The sequence below is a fragment of the Epargyreus clarus genome, unplaced genomic scaffold (genome assembly GCF_041222505.1).
Source record: "Epargyreus clarus isolate Ecla_fem2 unplaced genomic scaffold, WU_Ecla_fem_2.2 ptg000029l, whole genome shotgun sequence".
NCBI classification, from domain to species: Eukaryota; Metazoa; Arthropoda; class Insecta; order Lepidoptera; family Hesperiidae; genus Epargyreus; species Epargyreus clarus.
Genome location: NW_027332235.1, coordinates 9,520,739 through 9,548,262, shown reverse-complemented (window position 1 = coordinate 9,548,262; position 27,524 = coordinate 9,520,739). Strand labels below are relative to the sequence as shown.

At 36.9% G+C, this 27,524-nt stretch overlaps 1 protein-coding gene and 1 long non-coding RNA gene across 2 annotated transcripts in view; one reads left to right on the top strand and one right to left on the bottom strand.

Annotated features, from left to right (window-relative positions):
* The window catches only part of LOC140754593 (uncharacterized), a 587,467-nt gene that overhangs the window by 437,100 nt on the left and 122,843 nt on the right, over positions 1 to 27,524 (top strand). The window lies entirely within an intron of this gene.
* On the bottom strand, positions 1,998 to 16,539 carry Fib-l (silk fibroin light chain). Its single transcript, XM_073089475.1, has 7 exons — positions 16,409 to 16,539; positions 10,071 to 10,159; positions 8,943 to 9,138; positions 8,422 to 8,565; positions 5,022 to 5,119; positions 3,871 to 4,015; positions 1,998 to 2,355 (listed from the first exon to the last, which is right to left on the bottom strand). Exons 1-7 carry the CDS (start codon positions 16,496 to 16,498, stop codon positions 2,260 to 2,262), a joined length of 858 nt encoding a protein of 285 aa, XP_072945576.1. The 5' UTR covers positions 16,499 to 16,539; the 3' UTR covers positions 1,998 to 2,259.

The window sequence follows — 27,524 nt, the reverse complement described above, 5'->3', positions numbered from 1 at the left end:
CCTTGGACTCCATATTCTGAGGCCGTCATACTGTTTCTTTAGTTCTTTATAGATCTTCTTATTAATAAAATTGTTCTATAAAGGTTACCACAAACCCACCTGCGTTTTATGAAGATGTATAGTATACTTCATTTCAATATTGGGCAACTGAAAAATGGTCATGTCAAAAGGAATTTGAAACGTTATTCACCTTTTATGATCATTTATCATCTACAATTTGACGTTGTAGTTTTCATCTCCACAATAAGTCAAAAATATGATGTAACGAAGAGTGGAACTATATTTTTTAAAACTTTAAATATCATAGTATCATCAGCCTTAAATCTAATAGATCATAAGTTTTGACAGCCGCTTTTGGACATTTGTAATCATCTATACATATAAATAAAATTGGAGTGTCTGTTTTCAATATTGAAATAACAGCTTTTTACTACATGCGACATACGCTACATACGGTACATACACCAAAATAACATTTTTACAAGTTTTGTTTGTCTGTCTGTTTGTGCCGGATAATCTCTGATATGGCTGGACCAATTTTGACGGGACTTTTATTGGCAGGTAGCTGATGTAATAAGAAGTAATTTAGACTACTTATATTTTAGAAATAGCTGTGCCCCGCGGTTTCACCCACGTTAGATGTACTTTTTAACGCGGGTAAAACCGCGGGGCACAGCTAGTCATTCAAATAAGATTGGAGTCCTATCTGACGTCGACCACAGATGCGTTGCTAATGTTGCTACCCCTGAGTGCTATGGAATTTTGATCGCTTCGTTTTATTGTCCCTGCTTTACACCCTTCAAATATAAACGCAGTTATTTGTTTAATGGCAGAAGTATATAATTTGTTACTGCCACAATCATGCCACTAAACATTCTACTACCTTCATCAGATTGAACGCTATTATAAGCATATAGTCCGATTCATAATTAGGTGTCCAAAATGTAAACAAAGGTGTTGACCTATCAAGAAAATATGTGTCAAATGGCAGTTTCTTATTTTTGACAATATTAAATTAATACATGGATAATAAAATAATAATGTAAATAAATTAAAATCAATTCACCTTTTCCAATATTTATATTAACTCAATTTTATTTCATACAGTAATAATAATAAAAAACAAGATTTATGAGAGAAAATTAAATTGTGATAATGGTCACACAATCGGCATCCAACATATTTTTTGTGCCGCCATTTTTAAGTTTCGTAGTTGATGTTATTCATTTTTGTGATCGTGATCGAACTCGATTTTTTTCTAGTTTTCTTAGCGCGTTTTTTTTAATTGTTTGCCGTTATTAAGTTTTTGTTTTATGTTGAATTTTGTGAAAATTTTCGTTTCTTGTTAATTTGTTAAGGTTTGCAATACCTGTAATCGAATTTTGACAATGACATTTCTTTGTTTACATTTTGGACACCTAATTATGAATCAGACTATAGTTAGATTTATGCAGGCTGTCTAGATTTTTTTTTTTCAAAATTAACATATGAGTACTTTAAATTTCTAACACTCGTTAAATATTCCTAATGTTTTTTTATCCATCTTAATTATCATTTTTTTTTATATATATATTTGAACCTACCGATAAAGCAGACGTGCTACCTGATGGAAAGTAGTCAACGTCGCCTATGAACATTTCCAACACCAGAGGAGTCGCCAATGCATCGCCGGCTTTGTATGAGAGCTCTTTTTGCACCTTTTTTGAAGAGCCCCATGTCATAGCGCTCCGGGAATACCTCAGGAGGAAGTTCATTCCACATCTTGCACGTTCGTGGCAAGAACGTCCGTGCAAACCGAACCGTGGAGGACCGCCACGGGTCCAGTTGGTGTGGATGGAACTTCATCGTTCAAACAACAAACAAAATTTGTGATTGTCTAATTTCGACTTAAGACGTACTTTATTTCTTACCAACTCTTCGAGTTTTTAATTTTCTCTCTGTCGCTTTATTGCAGTTACGTATTAAGGAAGGTATTTAACAAAAATAAAACCCCTGAATATTAAAAAATGGATACATCTTTATTAAAAAAATCGGTGTCGAAATGAAAGCCGGGTCGTTTTGTTTCGTAATAAAACTTATATTTACATACAAATATATCCTATTTCTTTCAGAAAAACATTCTTAAAATTCCAAAATTGTTCTTTTTATAATTATATATCAATAGATAACATCCAGATATCGATCTGGTTATATAATCTGCTTGGTGATAATAGATCAATATATATAATACGATACGTATGTTCCGTTTACCGGATCAGTCTAGACTGAGACTTTGGAGAGGGCCTGGGCTAAGCTGGCCTTAGCGATGGCTGCTGCTTGAGTTGGGTTGTTACCGTTCGCAACGGTCCTCATCAACTGAAAATATAGAATAAAATAGAATAGAATAGAATAGAATAGAATAGAATAGAATAGAATAGAATAGAATAGAATAGAATAGAATACTCTTTATTGCGCACTTACAGTAGAATTTAACAGTAGTATTAATTAAGGTAAAAACAGTATGCAATCGGCGGCCTTATCGCTAAGCAGCGATCTCTTCCAGCCAACCTATGCACGGGAAAGAGAAAAGGACAAATAAGGAAAGTAGGATAGGGTGTGCGAAGTTAGAGGTGGAGCAGACTACAAGGAATACAATTACAGTAAACAATAATAACATAACATGTAGGAATCCGATAAAAAATGAAGGACAAGAAAACAAAAAAGACAAAAGCACATCAGATAAAATAGCAATAATAATAGACCAAATAAAATATATAATAATAATAATAATTGAAAAAAAGGAGCAAAACTAAAATGTGAAAATGACGAGAGCAAGGGAGGAAAAAAAACAAATTTTATTATATTATATTTTATTATTATAAATAATGTTTCCTCAGTTGAATTTTAAATTCGTCGAGCGATTTAGCGCGGCGCATGGACTAAGTTAATTTATTCCATAGGCAAACAGCAACAGAGGAAAAGGAGTTTTTGTAGAAGGACGTAGTATGAGTGGGAGTTTGGAGAGAGATTAATAGAGGAGCGAAGACAGTGGTCATGAGTACGGTAAAGATACTGGAAATATATTAATATATTAACGCTTTGTGCACTTTCACTCAAGTTCGTCAAACCTAATACAGTCAAAACCTCTTCAACAGTTAATTCATATTTAACTTCATACACTTTTCCCATTTTCCTCTGTACCCTTACCATGAGTTTTCAAAACATCCTACAATTTTACGTTACGTTTACTTAATTCATTATTCTGTTCCGTATGCTTCAGTAGACTGAGTAAACGTAACAATAAGTAAGTGTTCAAGTCTTTTTGTCTGCTTCACATGTTCGCAAAAAGAGAGACAAAACATACTGACACTATAGTTCTGATACAATCTGCTAGGGGCGCTGATTGGATTTTGTATGGGAAAATACGCAAACAAATACCAAAACAGTCATATTTGTCAAAACGTAAAAACTCATGGTAAGGGTACTGTATCCTCCTTACCTTTTTCATGGTTATCTGGAAGAGATCACTACATAGCGATAAGGTTGCCTATTACCTACGATTAATCTTTATAATTGTTATGATCTACTGGAGTGTGCAAGTGTGCAATTTTATTCTATTATCTAAAGAATAAAAAAATATAAGGGCCTTGGGAGTCAAATTCAAACCATTAAAGATTCGTTTTGCAAGCACCTCAAATTTTGCTGATAAATTTAATATAACTTTAACGGTGGGCGAAATCATCACGAAAAAATCTCTTTCTAAGTTCTCCTCTTATGAGTTCTCTAAAAAACTTCTCAAGGACCTCGACCTACATGTGAGGTAATCTGGGTCCACCAGTGAGACAGTAATACAATGACATCGTAGAGGTTCTGATTTTTAAAGATACTTACATTAGCCAAATCAGGCATGGCGATTTGGGCAGCATTGTTGATGATCGGCGCGGATACCGCGGTGAGAGCTGATGCAACGTTGTTGGAGGTGGCGCTGGTTGCGCGGTACATGCGTCTTGCGGCGCAGTAGATTTCATTCAGGAGTCTAGGTAAAACATTAAGTGTGTTAGACACATCACTAGTCCGCAGTCTCAGCACTGGCTTGAAGGTGGTAGAACCCTTTGTGGTTCGACTCCGGCAGTACCACCGCCACACCTATTTCTGCCTCATAACAGCAGTGTTAGGCACAGCTGTGTTCCGGTTTGAAGGGTAAGGGTGGTAAGGGAGACATACTTTTCCGAGGCGTTCCAGTTTAGTCCTCGGGAGTAGCGGCGCGTCTGAGGCCGATCTCAGGTAGGAATACCTAAACCTATCTGGGTTTGATTACAGATGTCAATGGGCGGCAGTAGCCACTTATCATCAGGTGGACTGCATGCTCGTCTGCTACTTTTATATGCTGCTTTTACGTTGATTCAGCGCGCTTTTCGGTGAAGCAATATGGAGGATTCATAGTCATAGTCTTAGATTTTTTCGCTACGCTTAAAGTTCTAATTGTAGTTGCAAAGTTATCCTACAATTGTAATCAGACATTTTAATCTAGCAGTTAATCAAGATATGGGGTTTTAATTAACTTTTGTCGATATTTCGCTCCAGTTTAATTGATCGTGATAACGGCAAAAATGCTATGGCAGGAAAATCCGTTGAAAAGTGTTAAAATGTCCCAATTCCACGATAAGCTTAGTTTAAAATAATGCACTGTCATCAGGCTTATTTGATAGTATTTGTTATGTCAGTACCATGGACGATGGAAAGAGAAAGAAAAAAGTTTCTTGTTTCAACTTCAGTATTGCTGCTATACCTTTCTGTCTTACAGCTGCTTTGTTGTGTGGAATTTGGAGTATGAGATGAACAACGTATTTACTGGAGACATTCCAATGTAGTACTCTGTTACAAATGTCCATAAGCGACAATGGCTTCTTACTGGCCAAGCTTACAAAAAGCCCCATTGTAAAAAATACAAAAGTACAATCGGAGGTATAACCTCGTTCTAATTTCATTAAAATATCTTCACAAAGATCCGTCAGTCTTATGGCTACTCAAGATCTACATACCCAATCTGGAAGGCATTGGAGTTGTTCAGAATGCCGTCCCAGGCTTGCTCGAATTGGTAAGTCCTGCCTCCTCCGAGGCAAGTACCACGTGGGCCGGTCTGCAAAAATAACAGAAATGTTACTAAAATACCAAAAATAAACTTCATCAGAACTGTCGAAAACTGGACACATTTTTGGATTTATTTAGGCAGAAAAACCAATATGTGTAGAAGATTGTGGATACGCCACACGGAATCCAATTTTGGTTTTGCTATGACAGAAACATGTGTATTTATTTGATTCAATAAAAATTGTTATCCAAAATGACATCATCACCACATTTCTCCAAAATTATTGTAGAGAATGAACGAGAAAAATAGAGATGTCGCCTAAAGATAATAATCTTTACAGTTTACAACATTTATTGAATCAAGTTACACTTTTTTTCATATTAATTCTTCATATTATAACCATTATTAATAACTGCCGCGGTTACAGAGACTGTATGTGGCGATTCAGTAGTGCGTTTCGGAAACGCGCGACTTAGTATCGAGCAACATCGGGTAGAGTAACGCGACTGCATCGCGATTGTATAGCTACTGAATCGCCATTAAAAGTCGCCGTGTTATCGCCTAACCTTGCTATCACAGTGATTTGAAATATTCATTGGCTCTAAATGGATTCAATAACAAAATTAACGCAAATCTCAACTACTTTCGCGTTTTCAAACAAAAAGATAAAACAAATCTTAATCATTCAATTCAATCTGATTAATACCAATCTCGATAAAACTAATAGGAAAACGTCTTGGCACCAATCGTAATAGTTTATTTCACTAATCCGTGTTCAGGAAAGTGTTCCTAAGTAGAAAAGTGTGGGAAAGACCATTAATATCAATAATAATAAAACATAAATGACCGCTAACTAAAACACGTTAGGCAATCAAACGATGATAAATCGTTTCAACAAATAGCTTTGGGATATATAGAGTTGAAAGAATAATGGAGCTGACTTCCTCAGTTTGTGGTCGATAATGCCATTTGTTAGCTTGCAATGCTTATGTCCTGCTGGGCAAGGGTTTCTACAAAAGACTGAAGAAGATCTTCAACCTTACAATGTACATGTTACTAAACATGTACCTCTCGTCGGCATAGATTTGTAAAGATTACTCACTCCTAACAAGAAAATGTACCCAGTTTTAAGAATTGAAATAGTTGCGAAAAAAAGTTTTGCCACGTCTCCGTGCTAAAATGTCCGTAAAATATTTGAAATAATTATTTATTTATTATGTAAATTACGCAGTATTAGTTGTTTATTCGTAAATTTTCACTAAAAATGTTTTTATTTGTCAAGAATTCAAAAAAAGAACTTACTAATAAGCCGTTTTTGGCTTCATTCAATTTCAAGGCGGCGAAGTATCTTTACTAATCTATGCTCGTCGGTCATTCAATAAATAGGATGCCTGAGAAGTGGCGAATTAGGCTAAGTAAATGTTGGACACTTTCGACGCGGTGACAAAGTCGCAAAGAATTAGTTTTTTTTTAAACACCTACAGTCCCACTACAATTCCCTGTATCGTGATGCTATAGACATACACAGAGACAACCATACAGAGAGACCAACCAGAGAGACATTTATGTCTCAATTATTCTTTATGGGTTTTTACACCCAGACCCAGAAACAGGTAACCTAACCTAAATTCAACATTAAGATATCTGACTGGCCGGGGATCGAACCCGAGACCCTCTGCGCGTCAGATCACTCCGCCTCGTAGGTCGTCATAATATATTATAATCATCGTCATAACATTTTATAATTGTTCTTATAAAGAAAGTCTATCGCTATTGCAGACTGCGACCATTCAGCGTCTCGACAAAGTCGCAAACACGTGCAGTCGCTGTATTTTGCATCGACGACGCCGTTTTGTGTTCATGAATCGTGCAGCACACGTCCCGCCTAGTGATATGTGAGCTACGAAAACTATAGGACATATTGCTAGAAGAAAAATGGGCGTCGGAGTCGTGTCGCGAATAGTCCGTTTACACGGCAATGCTTTTGCGACTTTGTCGTCGCGACAATGTCGGAACTATGTACTTAGCCTTAAACGACTATTCAGTCGTTGCGTCAAAATACGCCTTCTTCTATCGCTCCAGATATTCGCCAATGGACGGTCAATAAACAAAACGCTGTGACAATTTCAAAGTTAATAAAACTGGTAGAAGAGTTATAAATCCTGTTATTGGAACTTGGTTGTGGTTCGTGCAGGCCTTTGACGTCCAGATGCACGCAAACCCATTCCGATACTTTACAATTCGGCAAATAGAATCCCTTTATACGAAACGAGGAAATATTCAGCTATACCCACGTGTTGATGGAATTCCTTTGAAGCTTCGGAACTTGTAGCCGTTTGAGCGATTTTAAAGCTGTCAAATAAAATGTTTCATTTCAAGTTGTGGAGAATTTTGGAGAAATAGTGTTCTATTGTTATGAAATGTGTTTATTATTTTTATAACTTCAGTATCTATTCTATATTCGTAAATCACATAAATAAGTATAGATATCTCACCGCCTTGTAATTGAAGAACACCATGACAGCAATTAAACGGCTGACAATTCTGTCAGCCGTTTAATGGCTGGCATGGTGTAATTTACGCGGAATAATGCCGACATGCGCAGTAAGACACGAAATCGAACAAAAAGTGCGAAGAAATATCGTTTCATTTGTAAATGATCTAAAAACTACATTTTTTTTAATATTTGCCAAACATGAAAATAGATGACAGTGACAATTGTCAAACGATACATCAAAAATATCAAAAGTATCTCCACCACACGTTCCAACAAGTAGCGTTAAGTGTTGCTGTTATAATACTGAAATAAGTGTTGATTAGTGACAGTCGAATGACGAAAGATACGCCAAAAAATCATCTTAGAATTCTGCAAAACAATAGCATCAAAAAGTACAACATCTTTGTAAAGAACAGTAGCTTCACAGAGAAAAGTAGCGTCATGAAGAAGATTACGGATGGCGATTCTTTCCGAAAAGACTGATTCTTGAATCGATTCGAAACGAACTCTTCGAAAAGATCGACTTTCGATTTTCTAGGATGAAAGATCGTTTCACTGAATCGATCCATTATTGAAGATCGATTAAAATAATCGATACGTACGTCGATAGGAGGGCAGCGCCGACAATGGCCACCAGGGGGGTTTTAGTGAGGTAAGAATCCCACATAACTCTGTATCGCTCCCACGACAGCGGGTACCATTCGAAGGTTTCCCCCTCGAAAACAAAAAAAAGGATGAAAGATCGATTCACCGAGTCGATCCATTATTGAAGATCGATTAAAATAATCGATGTCTAGGCGCGATCGCTTCTTCGATTAATCGAACTCGGATCTCCACTCCTAAAGATACTCACAGAGAACTTGACCGAGCTGGGGTTGACGATCAGCTGTACGATCAGGTCGATGTAAGTGTTCAGACGGCTCAGGTAGTTGCTAGCAGCTTGCTTCAAGCCGCCGTTGTTGCCGGTACTGGCAGCGTACGCGTAGGCGTTGATGAACTGCAAGGAATTGTTATTGTTATGAAAACTGGAAGGGAACAAATTTCATCTGATACTCAAGGGTTGCGGGCAGTCCCATATTTTTTTATACAGCAAGGAGGTAGTAAAGGGGCATGTGGTCCACCTGGTGGTAAGTTGCCACTATTCCCTCAGGACTATGACATGGGGCTCTTCAAGAGGGGTGTAAAAAGAGCTCTCCTTCAAAGCCGGCGATGCAGTGGTGACTTCTCTGGTGTTGCAAATGTCTATAGGCGACGTTGACTGCTTTTCATCAGGTAGCCCGTCTGCCTTATCGTTAGGTTACATATAAAAAAAGGAACATACCTAAAGTGAAAAATAACCTTGAGGTTCAATTCGTATAAATAAAAAATACTTACAGCAGCAGACTCGCAAGAGTCGCCAGGCAGTCCAGCGACGAGTTCTCCGAGGATGGCGATGGTGCTGACGAGAGATCCAGCTTGGCTGCTGACGTCACCAGAATCTGCCATGTCGTACACGGCTTGGAGAGCCATCTGGGCGTAGAACGGCATGTCGGCTGAGTCTATCCAGCCTGACGCGCCATCGACGACGTACCTAGAAATAATTGTTTTTATAATCATCATCAAAAACCCATTATTGTCCTGTCTGGGATGTCCTGTTTGAAAAGGATTAAGCCATAGTCCACCGCGCTAGCCGTATGCGAATTGGCAGACTTCACATACCTTTGAAAACTTTTAATATTTTTGGGTATGCAGGTTTACTCACGTGTTTTCCTTCACCGTTTAAGCAAGAAAATTTGAAAAATCAAAGATGCATCCCTGGGATTTGAAGCTCGGACCCCTCGATCAAGAGGCCAAGTTTCTTAACCACTAGACTATCACTTTTTTATAATATAAGAGTAGCAGACGAGCATGCAGTCCACCTGATGGTAAGTGGCTACAACCCTCTATAGACAACTGTAATCAAACCCAAATAAGATTATATACCTATCTGAGGTCAGCAACAGATGCGCCGCTACTCCTTCTAAGCTGGATCGCTTCAGAAAAGAATGTCTTCCGTACCACACCCTTCAAACCGGAACACAGCAGCGCTTAACTGTGCTGGTATTCGACATAAATAGGTGTAAAAGGGGTATCCCCCGAAATGACCCTACAGTGGTTTCTGTCAACTTCAAAATGTTTGCTCAAAAATTAATATTTTAATCCTACTTACACTCGATTCTAGAGCAAATAATGTTATTTGCAGCAATTTAATGTATAAATACATTATTACTCAAATTAACATTCAACAACACACCAGTCAGAGAAATAATAATATTTTTGTGGTTCCTTTGCGTTTGCGGATCTTAAATTTATATTTTGTGAAAAATTTGCCAATCTCTTTAAAATCTTCCATCTTTGAGCAAAAGTCCCGTCCAAAATTACAGTACAACATACAAACACACACAAAAATATACTTATTAATTTTATGTTATTATTTCCTGAAAAAGTTTTTCAATACAAAACACATTTTTTTACATATATTACCTGTTTACCGGTCGACCATTGTCAGGAATGGTCGGGTATTGGTTGACGGGGATGAGAGAAACGGAGACTGAGGGAGCAGCGACTACGCTCTGTAAGGAAAACGTTACGTTACACACGTTACGTTACACACTCTGATTTTTTTTTTATAAATTATATATAACATAATAATATATATAACATATTGTATATACAAAGAGAAGGTACAAAATATACTCGTAAATATACTCGTGGTTGTAAACTTTAAGTAATCCCAAAAGTATAAATAAATATAAAAGTATTATAAATATATTAATTACGAATTCTGAATTTTTTAATGCATCTAAAACATGCATACATAAATACATATAAAAATAATTAATCAAAGAATGTAATTTTTTTTTAAGCATGAATTGTTTATTATATTAACTGAAAAATATTTACAATTATAATTAAACTTACAGAAAATTTACTTTGTTATTTATAACATTATGAATTACAAATCAAAAATGTAAAATAAAGTTATTTTCGAAACTTAAGAGAAGAAGATATATGTCACACATTATGAGCCTATTTTGTTCTTCGTCTTCGTTTATAAGCTTATTAGCCTAGATTTATTTTCATACATTTCATACCCGGTGTATTAATACTGTGACGAATGATACCTTCGTTATTTTCTTTCATAAACGTACAATACTTTTGACATCAACACATTAGAACATGTTACACAAATTACTTTGCAAACACTCATACACGATTTTTTTGCAGAGCATAGATGAATGATGAAGCTACATATTATATGATTTGAGACTCAAAATATCGCGCAATTGAGACATTTTATTATATAACTCACGATATGCGTTTTTAAATGTCTTTATTGCCGATATATCGACCGAGTTGTATGGGTCGTAGTCACTAGTATAGTACTAACTATATTACGTTATAATACTGGTTTAAGACTCTGGTTCCGGGTTCGATTCCGGTCAGACATACATTTAAGAAATGACTTTAGATCTCCGTTCTCGATAGTGTAAAAAGCATTTTTATATACTTTAAAACTATGTATTTTAAAATTTTCTGAAACTAAGTTATTGTCTAACACTGACCTGGTGAACAGGGATAGATTAGGTTAGGTTATAATATAACTATATTTTCATTACCTAATGTCGATATATCGTACAAACGACCAAATCGGCAAAACGAAACTCAAATAAATAAACATTTGCCAAATTAATTTTATTCCACCGGCTTATGAGTGTTTCATACGAAAATAGCACCCGAAAATATTACAAGTTTATATCCTGAATACCTATATCCATAAATCAGAGACGTGACAAGAATTGTACGGGAATAAGGTACTTGTTCCTCTATTGACGAATAACGATTTCTTATTTAGAAGGAGCAAAAATACGCGATCCGTCTAATCTTAAGTGTCCACCGATGGAACATGGTCTAAGTGGATTCTTATTACAAACTAGCTGTGTCCCGCGGTTTCACCCGCGTTAAAAAGAAACAGGGGCACAGCTAGTTCTAAAATATAAGTAGCCTAAGTTACTCCTTATTACATTAGCAACCTGCCAATAAAAATCCCGTCAAAATCGGTCCAGCCATTTAAAGATTAGCCAGAACAAACAGACAGACAGACTGACAGACAGACAAAAATTGTAAAAAATGTTATTTTGGTATATATACTGTACGTATATGCATGTAGTAAAAAGCGTTTATTTCAATATTAAAAACAGACACTACAATTTTATTTATATGTATAGATAAGTATACAGTTGACCTGATGGTCACTGATTACAGCAGCCCATGGACATATGTAATGTTGCCCTTGAGATCTCAGTTAGAAACTCTCATATAAATGACTCTACCTTAGGGACCAAACCCTTCAAACCAGAACCTATCAGCTTTTAAAACATTCCTCAGAATGCAGAAAGTCGTGACAATGGTACCTCCAGAGTAGTTAATATAAATATGACAATGATTAACACGAATTTACTAAGAGTTCGGAAATCAAACCCATGACAAGTACCACCATTATTTCGAAATCACATGCGTATTACGTTAATTATCACATATGATGTACGTTTAGAGAGAAACAGAAGAAAACCTGTAGGTACCACCTAAGAGTTCTCTATAAAGGTTCTCAAAGGTGTGTGAAGTCTACCAACCCTCACTTTGTTCGCGTGATGAAGTATGATTTAAACCCTCACTTTAAAATGAGACCCGTGTCCAGTATTAGGACCAATAATAGGTTGATAATAAAAGAAAGAAAGAAATATTCATTTGTAAATAATAGTACAACATTATATGGCATAAATAATAGTAAACATGATTCTCAAATCAGAACATTGCTGCAGTAAAATTTAACAAAAGGGTCCACACTCAGCCTTACCGCGGCGAACCACGGCCACTGATCTTCAAAACTGAAGTAAAATTTTCGTTTATATTTAACGAAAGAGACACTTAAATCGTTTGCCGCCTACTCGCTTATAATCAGACTCAAGCAGATGTCAAATATTGGAATATTTACATGTCAAATTTCGCACGAATGTGGACCCTAATGACATGCAAATAAACTCGTCATTCAATAACAGCCGTGTTCCCGAACCAATTTTATATGTCGAGCTCTATAAACCAAAGCTAAGATTGAATGATTGAAGACAGTTTCACTATGTTGTAATAGATTTCGTGGAACTTAATGGTAGAACCCGTTGTGGTTCAACTCCGGCGGCACCACCGCCACACCTATTTCTGCCTAATAACAGCAGTGTTAAGCGCTGTTGTGTTCTGGTTTGGGTGTGAAAGTGAGACATACTTTTCCGAGGCGTTCCAACTCAGTCCTCAGGGGTAGCGGCGCAACTGTGGTCGACATCAGGAGGGATTAGCTCTTGTCAGCATTCATTACAGATGTCCATGGGCGGCAGTTGTTAACTATTAAGCTAAGTAAACACGTAAGGGAGAACTAAAACAACTTAGTTAAGAGTTCGGTCCTCTCACACCACAGAAATGTGCATTCTAGTGGAAGTTCTTGTGTTGCGAAGGGTGTGGGTGTCAACTGTCGACATATGAAACGACCATGTTGGATCTCAAGAGTAGCTACTTATCTGTGATCATCAATTACAACCTGTCATATCGATGGATGGATGACATATGGAGTTGGTTAGATTTTTTATATAATATAGGACAGACGAGCATGCAGTCCACCTGATGTTAAGTGGCTACTGCCGCCTATGAACATCTGTAATTAACCCCAAATAACATTAGATGCCTTCCTAAGTTCGGTTAAAGATGCTCCGCTATCCCTAAGCGAGGACTAAGCTGGAGCGCCTTGAATTTTTTTTCTTCCTCACCACAACCACTAAACCAGAACACAGTAGCGCTTAACATTGATTTTATTAGGCAGAAATAAGTGAGGCGGTGGTACCGCCGCCACCAAAATAGCCATAAATAGCAATAACTAGTTTTTATGGAAGATGAAAAAATATATAAGTACATAAGTATATACTGGGTAAATGTTTATAAGACATCAGATTTATTTTCAGCATACTATACCTATATAGTAAGCATGAGGTATGTAGGTGCAGTAGCTGCCATGATAACATATTCAGAGACGATATTAAACGTTAAGTTAGTAAAACAGTGAAAATTCTGAAATATCAAATTTTATCAGTTTCCAAGATTCTGTAGCGCCGCCCGCAGCGCCCGTCACTACCACACACATTTCATATACCAACTATGTTAGTAGCATTACCATGAGTTGGCATAGAAACGCCACTATAGAAATGGTAAATAGAAAACTATTGTCATTTTGCTAGTGAATAACATAACTACTATCGTTACGGTATTTCTTGACAACGTCTGTCAAATTAATGTCTCATGGGACCGAATTTGTATGACAATAGATCATAATGACATTCGCTAGCGATTTGATTTCGATAGGTTTTTTACGTATCGAGTTACGTCACTACGGATTTTAGTTCTACGAGTAACCACCAGAGGCGCTGTACAATTTTTCATACATTTATTTTACGCAGTCACTAGCGAGTAATACTTTTGTAAACTCATGGTAGTCCTACAGGGTTGCTACAGTTGTGAATAGATAATAGTGTATTTAAGGCATTCAGAGATCAGTACCCTTACCAGTAGTTTTTACGTTTCGACAAATATGACTGTTTTAGTATTTGTTTACGTATTTGCCGATACAAGTTCCAATCAACGCCCCTAGCGGATTGTGTCCGAACTAGAAAATCGTATGGGACAATACGTAAACAAATACCAAAACAGTCATATTTGTCGAAACGTAATAACTCCTGGTAAGGGCGCTGTGGAGGGGTAAGATTGTAAGGGTTGATGTAGCTAATTCACTATTTTTTAGCTTTAAACATTTCTTGTTATTTAGTTTTAAATTTATTATCCTTGTTTCAATATTATAAAAAAATACTATTCACAATTTAAAAATTAAATTGGTGGTTAAATTTAAGAAAAACATAGGATGGAAATCTTTGTAGCAACACCATTTTAACTTTATAAACAATTTTAATCACTGGTTTTGCAAGATTTAATTAGTTAGAAAAACTAAATTCATCTGTTAACAATTAATCAAAAAACAATTATAAATTAATGATTAATTTAAGTTTACGATAATGAGATTAGAAAATAATCCATAACGTTAAACATTAATTTTTTTCGTCGAACATCTAACATTAAGTATAATTAACTTAAGAAAACAAAATTTAAATTAAAAACATTATATTAGTTCTTTAAATTGAAGACCCCAGTTTAAAATTTTACTCCAATTGAAACCTTAGATTTTTAAAGATATTTTGAAATTGAAACCATTCTTTCAGAAGACGCCCTATTCCATAACGAAGTAACCAACCCTATTCCGAATCCTCATACCTAACATATTTTCATGTAAATCGGTATATTCTCACGTAAATGGGTATTGAGAAAACGTATTGCACCTACCGCCAAGATCGGAGGCCCATTTACATAAATGTTTAATAATAAACTGTTGTTTTATTGCATAGCTTTTATAGGTTAGGAATATGGATGGATGCTCGCGAATTCGGTATCTTTTTATAGTCACATCTTTTTGGAGTTTATTTCTATTTAACTAATCATATTTTGGTGTAATTTTGCGGTGACGACTTACAAACCGTATTTTAGATGAGGTAAGAATATAAGTGTTTTATATTATTTGATGATGTGTATGGTGTTTAACAGACCTTTGATTTTTCCTATTTTATATTTTTATGTATTGGTTAAATTCAAACCAAATCACTAATCACATAAACTAATTTTGGAACCTATTTTTTTAAGATAATTTGAAATTGAAGTCGTACTTTCAGAACACAGCAAATCCCGCACCTATATATCAGTAACCAATCCTATTCCAAATCCTCATACCCAACATATTTTCATGTAAATCGGTATATTCTCACGTAAATGGGTATTGAGAAAACGTATTGCACCTACCGCCAAGATCCGAGACCCATTTACATAAATGTTTAATAATAAACTGTTGTTTTATTACATAGCTTTTATAGCGGGTTAGGAATATGGATGGATGCTCGCGAATTCAGTATGTTTTTATGGTTACATCTTTAAGTTTTTTTATATTTAAGTAATCATATTTTTGTGTGACTACATGCCGACGAAACGCAAACTATATGTTGGAGCAAGTAAGAATATAAGTGTTTTTTAATTCATGATTTTGTTTAACAGCCACTGCAGACTACTAATTTTGTAATTTATAGTTTTCAATAGAAATTAATGAATATAATAAAGAGAGAGTTTATAAAAAATAAATTTCTATCATAATAGCCCCAAAGTAGAATTTCCTATGTCATAGTTGCCTTAGATAGACAAAAACGAAAATACAGACATTCGTACCCAGAAATCTAAATATTCAACGTAATCAGGAACCGAACTCGGAATCCTCTGCGTGTCAAACCCCATTAGCAACCTCTTCACCACGCGAGTCTTATATTTGTAAAAACTTACATGTATTTCATACGCACATTTAATTTAACACATGAACGAATAATACGTATAATAATACGTACAGTTAATTCATAACACATTAAGATACATGAAACAATTAAAAACCAAATTCAATATTTAAAAAAAATTAAAAATACAATAATGGGATAATAATATTACAATAAATATATTTAAAATAAACAATATTATAAATATACATATATAATATTACATTTAAAAATACAATTATAATATTATAAAGACAATAATAAATAAAAAATAATGTTGACGCTATTAAAAACGATGTATTGTTAAAAAAGAAAAAATAAAACAAACAAACAAACAAAAGAGATAAAACAAACTGAACTCACCTGCGCAACGAATAACACCGCTAGAAGGGGCAGCATGATGGTGGTCTTAGACCAAACCGGTATAGCTATACACATTGCAGTGTCTCCCATACCCCTATTTATATGTACTCACACACTACGTAAAACAACAGGTAGCATCTGTTCAAATTTGATGTACTGTGCAAATAAAACTTTAACTCTTTTCTTATAAAACAAATTTAAGTCTATTCGCTGTCCGTAAAGCATAAAATCCTATGTAGGTTACAATTTCAACTTCAAAATAATTAAATATTCAGTTTTGCTTTCAATAATTCGAAACAATGGCTTGTAATTAAATCATTTGTTGTATGTTTGCACAAACTTGAGCATTATCATGAATTGTTATACCGATACAATATAATTATGTCTTCATTCTTTTGCTACTAGCGTCATATATTAGGCAAATATATGAAGGTGATATTTAAGGCCCATACCAATACTGGATTAAGGACATATTCTTAAAATAATCTTGTTTACCAGCAGTCTTTTGAAGGTGGTAGAACTTTTTCTGGTTCGACTCCGGCGGCACCACCGCCACACCTATTTCTACCTAATAACAGCAGTGTTAGGCGCTGCTGTGTTCCGGTTTGAAGGGTGTGGTAAGGGAGACAGACTTTTCCGAGGCGTTCCAGCTTAGTCCTCAGGGGTAGCGGCGCATCTGTGGCCGATCTCAGGTAGGAATATCTAATCCTATCTGGGGTTTGATTACAGATGTCCATGGGCGGCAGTAGCCACTTACCATCAGGTGGACTGCATGCTCGTCTGCTACTCTTATATTATATAAAAAAAAAAAAGTCTGCCTGATGGTAAGTGGCTACTGCCGCTTATGAAGTAATCAATCCTAAATAAGAGTCTTAGCTGAGGTCGGCCACAGATGCGCTGTTACTCCTGAGGACAAAGTTTAAACGCCTCGTATACTTATGTCTCCTATAAAACATCCAAACCAGAACACAGCAGCACTGCTGTTAATAGGCAAAAATAGGTGTGGCGGTGGTGCCGCTGGAGTCGAACCTCAAAAGAATCTAACACCTTCAGTGCCGAGAAAATCTCCTCTTTTGGATAATTTATGTCTCTACTCCCTTTTTTCTATTTACGAGGGTGAAACTTCAAAAGTAGCTCAACGAAACCTCGGCGTTTCGTTGAGCACTCCGGAGTCCTCCGAGTGCGTCACCCCGTCGGGTTCCGTCTTGGTGAGCTCATAAATCTCGCTACACCGTCTGATGTGTACGACGGTACGCGACCACACACACCGCCGTCCTTCCAGGGTCACTTGCTCGGTTCGAGTTCTTGCCGCGCACTACCCCAGAAGACCTCTTTCAGTCGCCGCTTACGACAGAGAATACATTTACTCTACCTTCCGTACTTTCGACGTACTACGAATAGATAAATAACCCAAATTTACTTTGTAAAAGTCAACTTCAAATCCCTATAAAATAAATGTGTCAGAAACTATACTAGTTAACAGTCAAAAATAGCCCTGAGCAAAACAGCTTTTGTAACAAAGTTTGTACATCTAAAGTTGGGAACTCCTATTCTACGTATTCTGTAGCACTACCATGAGTTGGCATAGAAACGCCACTATAGAAATTGTAAATAGAAAACTATTGTCATTTTGCTAGTGAATAACATAACTACTATCGTCACGGTATTTCTTGACAACGTCTGTCAAATTAATGGCTCATGGGACCGAATTTGTATGGCAATAGATCATAATGACATTCGCTAGCGATTTGATTTCGATAGGTTTTTTACGTATCGAGTTACGCCACTACGGATTTTAGTTCTACGAGTAACCACCAGAGGCGCTGTACAATTTTTCATACATTTATTTTACGCAGTCGCTAGCGAGTAATACTTTTGTAAACTCATGGTAGTGCTACTGCACTCTGCACGTATTGTTTATCTATTCTAACGAGATGAATAAACTTTTAATTAACGCTCTTTATAACAAATATTTTGAGACTTTCAAATAAAAAAATCGTATACCTACATTACCCTAATGGTGAAAAGGGTATTTAAAATTTATTCAACCCCAGATTGGATTAGATTCCTACCTGAAGTCGCCCGATCCGCCGTTACCCTTAGGACTAAGCTGGAATGTCTCGGAAAGTATGTCTCCCTTACCACCACCTTTACCTACCACCTTCAATTGGTAGTTACGGAGTGATATAATTATGCTGAGTAAGCCATTCCAACTTATTGCTGTTATTATTAATAACTAATCTATCCAACGTTTTGCCTATCAAACATTGTCAATTTCTGATTCTTGACATTATGAAATTTCGAACTATCGAAAAATTGGATAGATTAACTATTGATAAGGAATGTTAATCGTAGTGCACTGTGTTGCATATTTATAATCCCGTCTTTAACATCTTTAAGAAGTCTGAGCAACTGTTAATTTCGGAGATTAACGCGAACGCGCCTTAAAGCACGCCTCATGTCTCGGATACTTTGTTCAGACTAAAATAAAACGAAGTTCCACTACAAAACTGACTTTCCTGAATAATAAAAATGCGAAATTTTACTTAAATCTAGCATTCGATTTTGAGTTACAATACTACCTCGCTGACTGACATGTATACGCAAAATAACGCCCCAAAATGATCTCAGCTTGTAAACCGATTTATTAGCTAATCATATTTATGATTTTGAACCGATTTCCCAAAGGAAAAGGGTTATCTATTCGTCACGTATTTTTTTTTAATGTATTTTCAGCGATTTTTTCGCGATGTCGCAATTGATCGACATGATACGAACACCATTGTATGCGGCTAGTTTCACAGGGGGTCGCATTTCGAGGAGATCTAAAAATTTTCGCCAGTTTTCCCGGAAAATTGGAAAAACCTGACTTCTTTTAAACTTGAATAACTCGAGTATTTCTTCATCAATTTCAATTTTCTTTTTTTCATATGAAAGGGTGTTTCATTGTAACATTACATATTTTACACATAATTTATCTCGCGCGTGCAGATGAGACGCGAGTGCGAGCGTAAACGCGCGACCGGAAAAACCTCTTAGATTTATTAAGAAGATCCCTCGCTTTCTTTATCTTAATTCTATAAAATCTGTGGTTGTAGACTTAGTATCGTAAATCCTTATCGTTTTAAAGTATTGCTGTGGCTTTAAGATATAATCTCGAGGTCCCGAGATCTTGTCAGTTCCGTTATGAAATGGAATGTAATAAATGTCCGAGAGAAGTCTTATTTCGATCTTTGTATTTCCAACTTCGTCCGCTTCTTTCTATTTCTTTTATTTTTCGCGATACGTCGCATTCGTCATATATGTGGAACAATTTTCTAGGACAGCGTCATCTCGGATATCTCGGAAATACTTATTTTCCTTTTGTAGTATTTCATTACTGGTTTTCATATTCTAGAACAAAATATATATAATATATAATATAAGAGTAGCGGACGAGCATGCAGTCCACCTGATGGTAAGTGGCTACTGCCGCCCATGGACATCTGTAGTCAACCCCAGATAGAATTAGATATTCCTACCTGAGGTCGGGCACAGATGCTCCGCTACCCCTGAGGACTAAGCTGGAACGCCTCGGAAAAGTCTGTCTCCCTTACCACACCCTTCAAACCGGAACACAGCAGCGTCTAACACTGCTGTTAGGCGCTGCTGTAAGGGAGTAAGAGAAGCAAAAGATAACAAGGTTTAATTCGATGTATTTGTTTTTAACTTAGATTGGCAATTAAGTGGTCACTGATCAACACAATTATCATAAATATTTTCGAATAAAATTTTGGATCCATAAATCAATAGTACAGTATGACACGAAAAGGTGAAAATCTATCTATTTAATTTAGAAATAATATTCAGACGCCTAAAATTATATTTAAAAAGATTTTACAGATAAATATTATATGAGCTGTAGTTCGGGCCAAACAATGAGACATACATACAAACATACTTAAACGCTCAAAAAACATTACCCTCCGCAAGTGAAAAGCAAGCATTATACCGCAAATGACAAAACAAAATCCTTAACAAAGGCCCACAACATTTGGAGGGCAGTTAATAAATAATTTATAAGACGAACCTTATCTGTACCCAGCCTGATTCTTTCCCTCCGACGAATTATTTATTCACTCTAATAAATCATTTTATACTTGCGGCTACTCTTATTATGAATTTGATTCAGTTTTGAAGTAACGAATTTATTAATCGCAAAAACAACCATTAAATTAAATGAAAACTGATTAACCTGTTGCACAAAATAACGGTAATGTTAAAAGCTGTTGTGTGCCGATCTGAAGGAAGTGGTTGTAAGGGAGACATTCGAGACGTTCTAACTTAGTTCTCAGGGATAGCGACTAGCGACACACTTGTGACCGACCGACTATAATCTTATTTATTTATTATTATTTGGGAAAGATACAGTACAATATGACACTTATATATGGGTTATAAGATTAGGGCACATATCCATAGATTAGTAAAGATTACTCACTCCTAACAAGAAAATGTACCCAGTTTTGAGAATTGAAATAGTAGCGTAAAAAAGTTTTGCCACGTCTCCGTGCTAAAATATCCCTAAAATATTTGAAATAATTATTTATTTATTACGTAAATTACGCAGTATTAGATATTTATTCGTAAATTTTCTCTAAAAATGTTTTTATTTGTCAAGAATTAAAAAAAAGAACTTACTAAAATAAGCCGTTTGTGGCTTCATTCAATTTCAAGCCGGCGAAGTATCTTTACTAATCTATGCACATATCAGTAAAGTTTCCACTAATATCTTATTCATTGAATTGACTGGTAAGAGATGACTCTCTTGGAGCAAAACAAAGATATTTAGAGATAAAAGAATTTTAGGTGGAATTTTAGTGTGTCCCTGTAGTTCCGGGACCAGAAGGGCTACGGTATCTTCTGCCTGTCGTAAGAGGCGACTAAAAGGAGGCTTGCGGGGTTGCGGACGGCAAGGGTGGGAGCTCAAACCGCCCGGCCAGCGACCCCGGGAAGGATGGCGGTAAGTTTGAATGTGGTAGAACCCTTTGTGGTTCGACTCCGGTGGCACCACCGCCACACCTATTTCTACCTAATAACAGCAGTGTTAGGCGCTGCTGTGTTCCGGTTTGAAGGGTGTGGTAAGGGAGACAGACTTTTCCGAGGCGTTGCAGCTTAGTCCTCAGGGGTAGCGGCGCATCTGTGGCCGACCTCAGGTAGGAATATCTAATCGTATCTGGGGTTGATTACAGATGTCCATGGGCGGCAGTAGCCACTTACCATCAGGTGGACTGCATGCTCGTCTGCTACTCTTATATTATAAAATAAAAAAAATTAAAATTAGTGTGGTCGCATTCCGTCGTGCACACCAGACGGTGTGGTGAGCATCAAGCTGACCTGGGTGGAGCCCGACCGGGCACAGCGCTAAGAGGACTCCGGATGCGTTCCGTTGGAGATCCCGGAGTCGTCTTCGCAGCGCTGAGGAGGGGTGGGGGGTTTTAGTGCGGTAAGAATCCCACATAACCCTGTGTCGCTCCCACGGCACCGGGTACCTTTTGAAAGTTTCCCCCTCGTTAACAAAAAAAAAGGTGTAATTTGGGTAAGTATATTAAAACTAAGTAGAATTTATCTTCGCAATAGCCAGTCTTATGTTGCTTTTATATTTAGTTGGGGTTGATTATAGATATCCGTGGGCAGGAAAAGCTACTTATCAGCTCACCCTGTTACTTCCATCTTACTACAGTACGCCATGTCATTATATCCCAAAATATAAATTTCAGGATTACTTAAAATCATCAAAAGTAAAACTTACCTCTAGTCTTCGTTGAGACCCTTTAGCAATCACAAAGAGCATCCCGAAGGAAAGACTGGATTATCTTAAGCTTTATCCCTAGTCTAGAATTCAATAAAGTTGGGTGGTTACTTTTGCATAAGCGGATTTCTTTTCATAGAAAAACTTTGCAGATTTGCAATTTCCGAGGTTGGGTGGGTGACCACTGGTGGCAAATATTATGCAAGTGTTCTTGACTAGGCACATCCAGCATTCGCCTGCAATTGTTATTATTGGAAAGTAGTCATAACATTAAAATTAACATTATTACACAAAATATATATTCGAAGGTGGGAGAACCGTCTGTGGTACTGCAACATCGCCACACCTATTTCCACTTAATAACAGCAGTGTTAAGCGCTGCTGTGTTCTGATTTGAAGGATGTGATAAGAGAGAAATACTTTTCGGAGGCATTCCAGAGATAGCAGCATATCTTCTGCCGACCTCAGGTGGAAATCTTATCTTATCTGGGGTTGATTACAGATGTCTATGGGCGGCAGTAGCCACTTACCATCAGGTGGACTGCATGCTCGTCTGCTACTTCTATGTTATATAAAAAAAGATAGGTTCCATATATAGATAATTGCTAATCCAATCCGCTGGATACTTCGCTGGTACTCTCACCAAACCTTTAGTAGCATCCGACTTAAGTAATAAATACCTAACTCTAACTGTATAAATATTTCGTAAACCTCTAAAAGGTCAGAGATTTTAGTAAAATTGTTTATATAACTTGATTCATATACACCAATTAACCCATGTGTCCATTATTAAATTGTATTATGTTTACAGTATATTGATACGGTATTGAGATATATTACAGTTTCATTTTTACACCACAACCAAAAATATATTTAGAGGCAATAGAACCGTCTGATATTCGACTCCGGCGGCACCACCAGCACACCTATTTCTGCCAAATAACAGCAGTGTTAAGCGCCGCTGTGTTCTGGTTTGAAGGGCGTGTTATGGGAGACATACCCGAGGCGTTCCAGCTTAGTCCTCAGGAATAGCACCGCATCTATGGTCGGCCTCAGGTAGGACTTTAGTCTTATCTGGTTTGAAGGGCGTGTTAAGGGAGACATACCCGAGGCGTTCCAGCTTAGTCCTCAGGAGTAGCACCGCATCTATGGTCGGCCTCAGGTAGGACTTTAGTCTTATCTGGTTTGAAGGGCGTGTTAAGGGAGATATACCCGAGGCGTTCCAGCTTAGTCCTCAGGAGTAGCACCGCATCTATGGTCGGCCTGAGGTAGGACTTTAGTCTTATCTGGGGTTTATGGAATATGTGAACCACTACCTATTTTGTGGACTGCAAGCTCATTTACTACATCTATATTAAAAATAGGTATAAAAAAGGTATGTCTCTACTATAGTTATGTTTAGTCTTTGTTCATAACACTGCTATAATATTCCAGAATTATGCAGCCCTTCAACCCCAAGTTGTCACCGTTCAAACTTACTCAATCCCCTAGGAGACGGAAGACTGACAGTGCTAACTTCTTGAAGTTAGTCTGATTGTAGCTGTCCTTAGTGTCCGTTAGAGGAATTATGCCTAATAAAATTGTCTTTGAGTTTAATTAACTCGGAATAATTCAGCTTATTAGTATAAGGACGCTGCCAGATTATACGATTTCGGTTAGACTTTACTGTTAAAAATAGAACTCTCATCGGCGCATTGTGGAAAGTTGCTACAATTTTTTTTTTATAATATAGGAGTAGCACACGAGCATGCAGTCCACCTGATGGTAAGTGGCTACTGCCGCCCATGAACATCTGTAATCAACCCCAGATAGGATTAGATATTCCTACCTGAGGTCGGCCACAGATGCGCCGCTACCCTTTATACTCATGTGTATGTCATGTGCATGTGTATTATGTATGTGTGTACATAGTCAGTTGCATTTTTTTATAATACAGAAGAAGCAAACAAACATGCAGTCTGCCTGATGGTAAGTGGCTACTGCCCAAGGACATCTAGAATCACTGCCCAGACAAAATTAGACTCCTACGTGGGGTTGGCCACAGATTCATTGTTACCCCGAGGAATAAGTTGGATCGCCTCGCATAAGTATGACTCCCTTACCAACCCTTAAAATCGGAACGCAGCACTTCCAGCGTCGAAGGCTCTACCACCTTTAAAAATCCCATATGAACATAGAAACAATCCTTAGTAATCCTTACTAATATTATAAATCCGAAAGTAACTCTGTCTGTCTGTCTGTTTGGTTGTCTCTTCTTCACGCCTACACCACCGAAACCAATTTTAATGAAATTTTATACAAAGATAGTCTGAGACCCGAGAACGGACATAGGATAGTTTTTATCCCGGAAATCCCACGGGAACTAGGGATGGCGATTTAAGATCTATTAATCGGAGAATCGATCTTTTGCACCAAAAAAAACGATTATTTTAATCGATATTAGTAAGGATTGAATCGTAAACTATGCATTTGATCAAATGATGATCTTTAGCAAAGTTGAAGGTACGAATTTTCAGCTTTATGTATGTTAGTATGTTATATTATTTACTTTTAAACGCGGGCGAAACCGCGGGCAAAAACTAGTAGTATATCAGTGCTATAATTAATTAGTATCTTTAATCAACAACTTTGTTGAAAGATCTATGTATGTTAACACTGTTAACACGACTATAACTAACTGTAATTAAGCGAACTGAGACCAGTGGAAACCAAGTTCTGGGTAACTACATGTCGAAGTGTAACCGGACTTGTTACACCAATTACAGAAACTAACTCATACTGCGAATGTGACACTGTTGGCTGTTTGATCTGCAAGTTCTGTATCGATGTTAAGTATAAGGGACATAACATACGAGCGACAGTCTTCCGTTACCACAGACGACTGCTGCAGTCTTTTTAGGGTTACGTACCCAAAATTGTGACGTAATTCGTGACGTCACTTACCCAAAAGTAAGTAACGTCACGAATAAGTTTGTCCCCTGACGACACCCTTTAAAACGGAACACAGCAGCATTTAACACTGATATTATATGACAGAAATAGCTGTGGCGATAGTGGCTTCAGAAGCGAACCACAAAGGGCTCTACCACCTTTTCTAAAAATACCTTACGAGTATATGAAAATATAAACATAATCAGTACTATAATTAATTAATATCTCTAATTAGAGATTGTTAATTAACACGACTATAACTAACTCTAATTAAGCGAACTGAGACCAGTGGAAACCAAGTTCTGGCTAACTACATGTCAAAGTGTAACCGGACTTGTTACGCCAATTACAGAAACTAACTCATACTGCGAATGTGACACTCGGATGGCTGTTTGATCTGCAAGTTCTGTATCGATGTTAAGTTTAAGGACGGTTACAAACGAGCGACAGTCGCTAGCCATAGCCATAGATTAGTAAAAATTACTCACTCCTAACAAGAAAATGTTCCCAGTTTTGAGAATTGAAATAGTTACGTAAAAAAGTTTTGCCACGTCTCCGTGCTAAAATGTCCCTAATTTTTTTTTTTTGTTAATTTGAAATAATTATTCATTTATTATGTAAATTACGCAGTATTAATTATTTTATTCGTAAATTTGTTCTAAAAATGTTTTTATTTGTCAAGAATTCAAAAAAAGAACTTACTAAAATAAGCCATTTGTGGCTTCATACAATTTCAAGGTGGCGAAGTATCTTTACTAATCTATGGCCATAGCCGACGACTGTCGCCAACCGCAACCTATCGTTTGTATTTCTTTATTGTCGCTCAAGTGTTACTTCTGTAAGGCTGATCGCCACTTTACTATCGCTAAAACGATAGTTGCGTAAGCTGCTGAACAGTTGATTTCCCACTATCCAATTGTTGCTTGAGAGACTAAATAACAATATATGGTCGAAAAATCAGTCGATTATTTGCGCATCTGTAGATGTATAAGCGAGTAGTTTGACAGTCGCGTTAGCTACTACTTAAATCCCAATGCCCGTTATTAATAATCAATCTGTGGAAAGTTTTACCTGAAGTACGCCTATTGGCAAAGTGTAACTGGACTTGTTACGCCAATTATAGTAACTAACTCATACTGTGAATGTGACACTCGGATGGCTATTTGATCTGTAAATTCTGTGCCGATGTTCAGTTTAAGGGACGTTACATAGGAGCGACAATCGTCCGTTACCACAGACGACTGCTGCAGTCTTTTTAGGGTTACGTACCCAGTATGTGACATAACTCGTGACGTTACTTTTGTTACGTGATGCGTCGCTACCAATAAGGACTTAGCTGCAAAAGTATATCTCTCTTAACACATCCTTCAAAGCAAAACGGTTAACACTGCTGTTATTAGCCAGAAACAGGTGTGGTATGGTGTCGCCGGAGTAGAACCACTAAGGGTTCTACTACCGTTACCTTCAGGCTAGTAGTTTATTTTCGTTCGTATATTATCTTTTGAAAAATGTATCTTGTCATTTAAGGTACCAAATAGTTGATTAGCCGCTGCCGCTTCGGCGTCCAATTGCTTTAGTAACTGAGCCAAACATGTTAGAACTTACTCGCATTTTTGAAAATGTATCAACAGTTGATTTGTTACGCGTCTGTATAAATACCTCCTCCTCCTTCCTTCGTTTTCCTCAATGCTGAGGGTCGTGGTCTCTATTAGTCAACTTTCTCATGATTATTTCTCGTAATTTACCTCTATTTTCGGCATGTTTTAATAAATAAGCTTCTTAATAATCCCCGAGAAGTTTCACGACTGTTTCGGTAGTCGCGTTAGTAGCCAATACGCAATCAGCCTAAGTCTTAATTTCTAACGTCAACTGGGTCACTTAGTGTCCCTAAGTTAGACTGATCTGATATTACCATGTTCGTTGTAGCAAGTATTGAATAAACCGTCGTCAACGATACTGTCCCATTACTGGGTACGGGTCTCCTTTTAGAATGAAAAGTTTTAGGCCAGAGATCAAATGCGGATTGGTCAAACACGTGCAACTATATTACAGCAATAGACATGAAGGACAAACGTAATCCACGAGTTATTACCAATCGGTAATAAGTCGTCCAAAACTATATATTAAACTAGTGGTGCCTGCGCCTTCGCCCGCATTTTAAAGAAATAATATGACATACATAAAACGGAAAATTTGTACCTGCATTGGAATGACAGTGGTGCCATCTGTCGAAAATTATTTTACCAACTCCCAAACCCTCGTGGGCTCTTGGACAACAACTTTGCTAAAGATCATCACTTGATTAAATGCATAATTTCCAATTCTATAACTACTTACGAATTAAAATTAATTAAAAAAACCTTTTGCCACGAATTTGTGAATCTAAACCATTCT